This window comes from Cyphomyrmex costatus, unplaced genomic scaffold (genome assembly GCF_001594065.2).
Source record: "Cyphomyrmex costatus isolate MS0001 unplaced genomic scaffold, Ccosl1.0 scaffold1011, whole genome shotgun sequence".
Taxonomy (NCBI): Eukaryota; Metazoa; Arthropoda; class Insecta; order Hymenoptera; family Formicidae; genus Cyphomyrmex; species Cyphomyrmex costatus.
In genome coordinates, this window is record NW_017274968.1 from 25,447 (window position 1) to 33,755 (window position 8,309).

The window sequence follows — 8,309 nt, forward strand, 5'->3', positions numbered from 1 at the left end:
TGCAAAAGTACATTTTTAAATTGATTTTAAAAAAGTAACGGAAAAGTAACGAAAAGTTATTTTTCAAGTAACGGTAACTGTAACGAGTTACTTTTAAAAAGCGATAACTGTAACTGTAACTAGTTACATTTTTTACTCGGTAACGAGTAACTGTAACTAGTTATTTTTAAAAAGTAACTTTCCATTCCCTGCATTTATGCATGGTGTTTAGGTTCGGTCTAGAGTTTTGGTGAAAAAGTGGTTTAATTTCTTAAAATTTATTAACTGTATTTGTTATCAAAATGGATGAAATGAATGCAGAAATTCTTGATCACATTTTGGAGTCTGAGTCTGACAATGAATCTAATTCGTCATCTAATATGAAGAGGATTATGACGAGAATGTCTTTGAACCAATTTTATTCGCTGCAAATAATAGTAAGAAATGACAATTAAATGATTCTTTATTTACTACAGAGTATATTTGTTTTACCGATCTGTTTAAAGTGTATAATATCTAATATGAAAACTTTTTTTTTAGATGAAAACATTGGACAGATATTAGAACCAGTATTAGGAGTTGTTCAAAGAGTACATCATGTAAAAATTCTTAATTATATTGACAATGTTGTACATTTATACAGTGGGAAAGATTTCATAATGCACTTTCGGTTATCACGAGAAATAACCAATGAGTTGATCAATCGTTTTGCAGCATCTCCAACTTTTTTGGCATTACAAGGTTCATTATACCATAATTATGGGTTACATACATCATCATTTATAAATACATATATTTTAGTCGCATAATTTTATGAATATAATATCTCACTATATTATTAGAGGAAAGCTATTCTGAGATAGGCGCCTAATAAGAGATAGCGGCGTTTCTGCTAAACTAATAAACGCTATCTGTTAATTCCATCATGAAATTATTGCTCGTGTATTGAAAACTATTTAGTGGAAAATTCATTGTTGGATCATGTCTACAGTCATTGTAAAATAAAATTTTAGAATTTGGATATCTTCATATTTCATTGAGATGAATCTTTAATCTTTGTTTATTATTTAATAAGTAAATATTTGGCAATAAATTCTTCATGTAGTGACAGAGTAAGATCGTACTAATAGAAAAATAAGGCATATAATAAATAAAAAAAAATATTAAAGTAAAAATTAAATTAAATTAAATTAAACAAATTTAAATTTTTTAATTGTAATACCGATGTACTTTGCACTTTATTATCGATTTTTCTCGGGGTATCTCATATTAGGAGCACAATTTTTTTATTTTGCGATTTGTTCACCTTTTATATTCTTTTGATTAAAAAAAAGAAATAGAATTTGAATTAAATTTTACATAACACTATCTTAAAGCTTATTAAATTCCTTTCAAAATTATCTAATACTATTTTAAATTCTGCTTACAAACTTCTAGCATTTGGTTAAAGTGAACTCAGTATAATTTTCTTTATCTATGTATGTTATTGCAGCTCATGCCGGATACGAGCCTATATCTCCAGAGAAACATATCTTAAGTTTTCTTTGGTACGTTGGACATGAAAGTGCTGGCTATCGAGATGTAGCAGATAGATTTGGAATTACTATAAGTGCACTGTACAATGTTATATCCCGAGTCACAAATTTTTTAATATCCCTTGCACCAAATGTCATCAGATTCCCTACATTACAAGACAGAGAGGCCACTAAACAATATTTTGTTCAGCAAAAAAGATTTCCTGGAGTAATAGGTATATATTTCAAAAGACTATTTTCGTACATGTAATTTTGATCATTTCATTATTGATAATTCACTACAGGTGCTATAGATGGGTCGCATATTCGAATCGACAAACCAATAGAAGATAAAGATTCATATATAAATAGGAAGCAATTTTTTTCCATTCAATTACAAGGCATTGTGAACTACGAACAAAAGTTTATAAATGTATTTATTGGTTACCCTGGATCAGTTCATGACGCAAGAGTTTTTAGGGAATCGCCTGTGTACAATAGCCTAAATGAACTTTGTGGAGGTTTGTAATATAATTGTTTTACATTTAAAAAATATCAAAATATATATAAGTATATTTTTAATATTTTTTAAATGCTATTGTTAAGAAAATTAATGTGCAATCTTTTACTGAACCAATTTTCTAATTTGCAGAACATGGATACTTGCTTGGAGATAGTGCATATCCTTGTTTACAACGGCTGATTGTTCCATATAGAGATAATGGACACTTGACACGAGCTCAAATCAATTTTAACCGAAGATTGAGCTCATGTCGAGTTATTATCGAAAATGCATTTGGTAACCTGAAACAGCGATTTCGTCAATTGTACCATTTTGAAAACATGGGAAAATGGAAGAAGTATTCTCGAAAATATAAAAAATGTTAGGAAAGAGAGAAGAAATTGAAAGGTAAATTTTAACATAACCTTTTTGTTTATTTTTTATGGATAATCCCTTTATATTTCTTTCTATTCATATCTATTCTATTTTATATCTATGAAAAAATAAACAGGAGTGTTTAATTTTTTTTCAATAAATAGGGTGGCTTAGTAAAAATCAAAAATTTGAAACTGATCCTGAGTTCAGAGAAGCCAGGTGTACAGTTTGTGAAGTTAAGATAGTTCTTCACGGACTCCCTAGTCAACTGAATGCTGAGAATAAAAATTGCGTCGAATTATATATATGGCGTTCATTAAATATATTTATAAATTTTAAGGTCTTTGTTGATAATATTTGCATTGAAATAATAAAGTTTTAATAATATTAATATTGTTTATACGTAGCGATGAACCACGTAGTGACATGAAAGAGGTTATGAAATCGTACATTTTTGCTGTTTCTACAATAAATATCTCGAAAATTTGTTCGGCTACCTCCACTTAACCTAACCTTCGCGATTATTCGCGTATAAAGCGTATTTTGCTAAATCGCTTGCTTATTTCTTTATTATTACATAGTTAAAATGTCTCCCAAGTCAAATCATACAGTGAGAAGAGTTCGGGGAAAGAAAAAAAATCAGTTCACAAAAGCCAAAATTGTACAAGCAAGAGAAAAGCTATTACAAAGTGTGGACGCAAGTAGACACAAGAAGCTTTTAGAGGTTAGTTAATATATTTTCAATTCTTCTTTTTCGTAAAGATTTAGACCTATTATAATATACTTTTTATTAAAAGTATATGTAGTCAATTCTGAATTAAATATATTGTAGGAATCAATAATGAAACGTAATATTTTTTGTTTTGTTTTCCAGAAAATAATCCAAAGAAAATAAGATCCGATAAAGACCATGTAGAAATGAATAAACACGTAGATATAACAACCTTGGGAAAGAATCTATGGTGTACAAAATGCGACCTGCCAATTTCTTTAAGAGACGTGAGGCATGATAATAAATATGGTGTCGCCAGTATTCTTACAGTCGAGTGCTTACGTTGTAATATATTGCACAAAGTTCCTACTTTTCAAGCAGAGGAGAATTCACCAATCAGTTTTCCAGTTAATTTGAATATTGCTCTTGGTGTGTACTTTATAATTTATCTATTTTATTGGTTTTAGTCATTAAATATATTGTATTACATTTACAGGAATGATAGATCATGGGCTTGGCGAGACGCATATCAACGGTCTATTCGCTGCAGCCAATTTTCAAACAATCTCCCCTGCTTTTTTAAAAAAAACTGAAAGAAGAGTAGGTAAAGCTATAGAAAAAGTAGCTAAAGAATCATGTTTAGAGAGTATTAGATTAGAAAAGAAGGAGACGCTGGCTAATATTCAGAAAGAGAGCATGTAAGCATTTTTGAGGCAGGACATATTTTTTTTGTTTTAATTCTGTTTAAAAATCTGAATTAATTGTGTACAGTTATGATGTATTATGTCACTACTGAATTTTTACGTAATTGATCATATATAAGTAATTGATTTTATATTACCGATGAATTTTTTGCATCATTGATTTTTTTTATTACCAATGAATTTTTTACATCATTTGTTTTTTTTTTTTACTTTATAAACAAGTTTTATTTCTACTCCATGATTATATTTATTTTTGGATCATGTATTAATAATTATTGCCAAGAATATGTTATCTACACATGTATCAATTATTTGTATGTAACAAGATAATTCGTGAGCTAGATTTATATAACAACGTTGTATTGTATTGTATTCAAAAATATTATATGCAATAAATTAGTAAATTTTTGTGCACCACAAAAAATGTTGTCATTACCCATAATATACTTTTTTGTAAATATACGTATAAATATATAATATATTTAAATAACTTTAGCAAATATGATACCTGTTAAAAGAATGTATGTATGAACTTTGTTTATGTAGAATGGATATTGGTGGTGTAACAAACGATTCGGAAATAGGAAGAGAAGCTTCTGTTCCGGTTGATTTGATAGCAGGTTATGATGCTGGTTGGCAAAAACGTGGCACAGGTCATTCTTACAATAGCTTGTCTGGTAATTAATTATTAAATAAAATTATGTACATTTAAACACAATTTTTTTAAAACTAAAAATAAATTGATATATCAATACGAAAGTAAATTTGTTATTTGTTTGTTATTTGTTATTTGTAAATTTGTTATTTGTATATTTGTTATATTTGTTAATCACAATCGAATGTGAGAAGAATAATCAACTGTGAGTGGTCAATTTCTTATGACTTAAAACTTAGGTAATGGGTTATTGTTGAAGACCTATTACGCATACGTTGTAGGTCATGGCACTCTCATAGGGCATTATTCTGGAAAAATAATATCCTATGCTGTTCAGTGTACAACCTGTCGTAAGTGTAGTCTTGGTCAGAATAATAAAGAACATGATTGCAGAAAAAACTACAAGGGCTCTGCAAAAGCTATGGAACCTGATATGGCAGTTGAACTCATTCATAAAAATGTTTTATTTAAGCAAGAGAACGTAAGAATAACTGTTCTAATTGGAGACGATGATTCTAGTACAATTGCTGCTGTACGTAGAGCAGCCTCCTACGAAATTTACAAATGGTCTGATTATAACCATACCCACAAGTCAATGACGAGTGCGCTATATACGTTAAAACTATCTCCAAAACACATTGAATACTTTTCACACTGTTTCTCTCATGCTGTCAAGCAAAATAAAGGAGATGCTGCAAAAATTGAAAAAGCTTTGCGAAGCGTTGTTCCGCACGCTTTTGGAGATCACACACTTTGTGGAGATTGGTGCGCAGGAAAAAGTAATCCTAACGTAAGTTATGTGCACAAAAATTTACCGAACGGAAAACCAATACAAAACACAGACTTACGTGTCTCATTAACTAAAATATTTTCTCGTTATGCTGATAACGCTAAGAAAATTGCAAATTGTGGTTCAACGCAGGGCAATGAATCTGTAAACCATATGATCGCTAGTAAGAACCCTAAATCAAGACATTATAGTGCCTCAGATTCTTTGAGTTTTCGTGTAGCTGCAGCTGTATGTAAAAAAAATATAGGCTGCAATTACTTTTCGAATGTTCGAGAAAAACTAAACATTATGCCAGCTCTCCTATCTGAAAAATTCCGAAAAAGTAAAAATATAAAGATGGAAAAACAAAAAATCTTGAATAAAACAATCAATAAGAAAAAGCGAAGATTGCAATTAAAAAAACTGCGGAAATCCAAAAATTCTATTAACTCTCGCAAAGAAGGTGTGACCTACGAAAGTGGAGTTTCTTTAGATGATGTGTCTGCAGTGTTACCGAAACTGATCCCAGAAATAAAGGATTATACACTTGAATGTTTAAATAAATTCAAAGTAGTTATTTTTTATTTGGAAACAACAGGTTTGTCCAAAAATGATGAAATCTGCCAGGTAAACACATTTATATTTATGTACAAATATACAAAAGTAAATTTACAAAAACGTTGTGTTTGATTTTTAGATTGCAGCATGTACTGAAGAAAATTCATTCAACGCATACATTATTCCGTCTAAAAATATATCTAAAAAAGCGTATGAGATAACGGGTTTACAACTAATAGCTGGCGATTTATATTATGGCGATGAAAAAGTAGAAGCGTTTCCAGTTAAAATCGCTTGTACAAATTTCTTAACATATCTTCAGAGTTTTAAATGTCCAATAATTCTGCTTGCACACAATGCTTTTAGGTATTCAAACTTCTTGTAAACTTTTTATTAAATTTTTATTTTAATACACAATTTTTTAAATTCAGCTTTGACATGCCAAGGATAATAAATCTTGTAGCAGATTTAGGATTGATTAAAGAATTTAAATCCATAGTGTGTGGCTGCTCAGATTCGTTACACCCCAGGTAGCAAATATACGTCATTTTGACGTCAAATTTGGGTCATTTACTGATCATGACTGACGTCATTAAATGACGTTTTAATGACGTACTAATGACGTACTAATGTCGCAAAATTATTGACGTCATTGCAAGGACGTCATTTTAACATCATGTTCCCAGATAACAAAATGCGCGCACAATGGTCTCACAGTGCATTCACGCGTGCAAAATTATCCGCACGCGTGAATGTCATGCGTATGACAGATCCTCATTGGGTGCCATATTGCTCGCACGCATGTGGACGCACACGAAAAAAAAAAAGTTACAGCAGTTCTTATTAATTAGATTTCTTTCTCCATCATTTGTGTCCTCTCCTTAAGTGCTGAACTGACTAATAATACCTAGGAAAAAACTTTTAAACCTGATAGGATTTGAACTCGTGACTTGATCCATGGTCCTGTTCTGAGTCGTTCACCTAACGTACTGCTCCACTGTTACCTTATTGACAGAGATGTTTCAAATTGTCTATATATACTTTTAATAAAAATATTTTGTCTACCCAAACAGATTATTTTGTTAAAATTACAAAAAGAACACTTATTTTATAATGGCAACAAAATTTTACCTTGTTATTTACAAAAAGTAAGTAAGCAAATAAATGTGTACCGCCGCTAAATAAAAAAATTTACAATATTTTGTTCATTTAACAAAAAAATTGTATTTTGTTATTTTAACAAAATAATTCAATGATAATCAGCTATTTGTGTTTAATTATTTCTTTTTGGTTACTATTACTATATCTTTTTTCTTATTAAAAGGAAAATTAAGGAGAACCAAAATATAACGTCATTATAACGTCATTATGACGATGTCATAATGACGTTATAATATCGGTTGGTCACTTTTTGGTCACTTGACGTCATTCGTACCAACATGACCAGAATTTGACGTCAAAATGACGTGTGTTTGCTACCTGGGACATCAGTAAGAAAATTCTTACTGGCAGAATAAAGGAAAAAAAAAAGTTTTCTGTTCAAGCTCTAGCTACGGACTTTCTGCCCAACGCAAATACTGATAAATTACATAATGCAGTTAATGACGTTGATGTTCTTCTTAAACTTCTACCTAAGCTTGGAATTACAGATAATGTTATCAAAACTCATGCAAAAACCGTTGATCAAATATTAAGATCAAAAGAAAAGAAAAACGCAGAGTTAATCAATAAATCTACTTTGCAGATTTATAAAAATAAAATTTCTCAATGTACACTCACTAAATTAGCAAAAACTGGTATAAACCAACAAATTTTACAAGACACTTTTAAAAAAAATGGTCAGAAAGGAATTCGAATTTTATTCGGAGAAAGTGTAGATGGCAAACCTCGCATCACAACTAATAAAACAATTTTAAATACAGTATGCAAATTATTTTCAAATGACGATTAGTGTATTTTTGTAATTAGTTATTGATCGTTGTGTTATTACCTATATTATATTTCTATTATTGTAATGCATTTTCAATACATGCAATATTCGTTAACAATAAATAATACTAATAATTTATTAATCCATACACATTTTATTATTTAGTATAAGAATTTATTTTCTTAATGCACATTCTAACGACGCCGAAACAGCGAGCGCGAATAAAAAACGCGACGTTACCACGTTTACGGATGACATGAAAGAGGTTATGAAGTCGTACATTTTTGCTGTTTCTACAATAAATATCTCGAAAATTTGTTCGGCTACCTTCACTTTTATTGTGACCGTTAAAAAGTACGAATCTTTAACTTTCATCATGAATCTATGGCTCGTAGCCCTGTTCTGTTATTAGTTTTAAATTCATTGAGCCTTATTACAATTAAAATTTAAAATCACGCGGGCGAAATGATGCGTTTAGTATTACAATTTGATTAAGGGGACGTTATTTCAGATGATTATGAGTTGCGTTTCAAGACCGACGATAGTTCGGCGCGCAATTTGGGGGGATTTTTCAGATAGAGTTGCGTTTTAAGACCGACGATTGTTCGGCG

The 8,309-nt window shown here is 30.2% G+C and overlaps 3 protein-coding genes across 3 annotated transcripts; all 3 read left to right on the forward strand.

Annotated features, from left to right (window-relative positions):
• The first annotated feature begins 281 nt into the window (after nt 1–281).
• On the forward strand, nt 282–2,381 carry LOC108772858 (putative nuclease HARBI1). The gene is made up of 5 exons (XM_018538500.1): nt 282–416; nt 537–720; nt 1,472–1,729; nt 1,799–2,014; nt 2,146–2,381. The coding sequence occupies exons 1-5, from the start codon at nt 282–284 to the stop codon at nt 2,379–2,381; spliced, it is 1,029 nt and encodes a 342-aa protein (XP_018394002.1).
• A 513-nt stretch (nt 2,382–2,894) lies between these two features.
• On the forward strand, nt 2,895–3,796 carry LOC108772893 (uncharacterized). Its single transcript, XM_018538542.1, has 3 exons — nt 2,895–3,094; nt 3,245–3,511; nt 3,579–3,796. Exons 2-3 carry the CDS (start codon nt 3,289–3,291, stop codon nt 3,782–3,784), a joined length of 429 nt encoding a protein of 142 aa, XP_018394044.1. The 5' UTR covers nt 2,895–3,094; nt 3,245–3,288; the 3' UTR covers nt 3,785–3,796.
• Nucleotides 3,797–4,333: 537 nt separating this feature from the next.
• Nucleotides 4,334–6,302, forward strand: LOC108772866 (uncharacterized). Its single transcript, XM_018538512.1, has 5 exons — nt 4,334–4,463; nt 4,723–5,459; nt 5,607–5,837; nt 5,908–6,134; nt 6,200–6,302. Exons 1-5 carry the CDS (start codon nt 4,334–4,336, stop codon nt 6,300–6,302), a joined length of 1,428 nt encoding a protein of 475 aa, XP_018394014.1.
• Nucleotides 6,303–8,309: the final 2,007 nt, after the last annotated feature.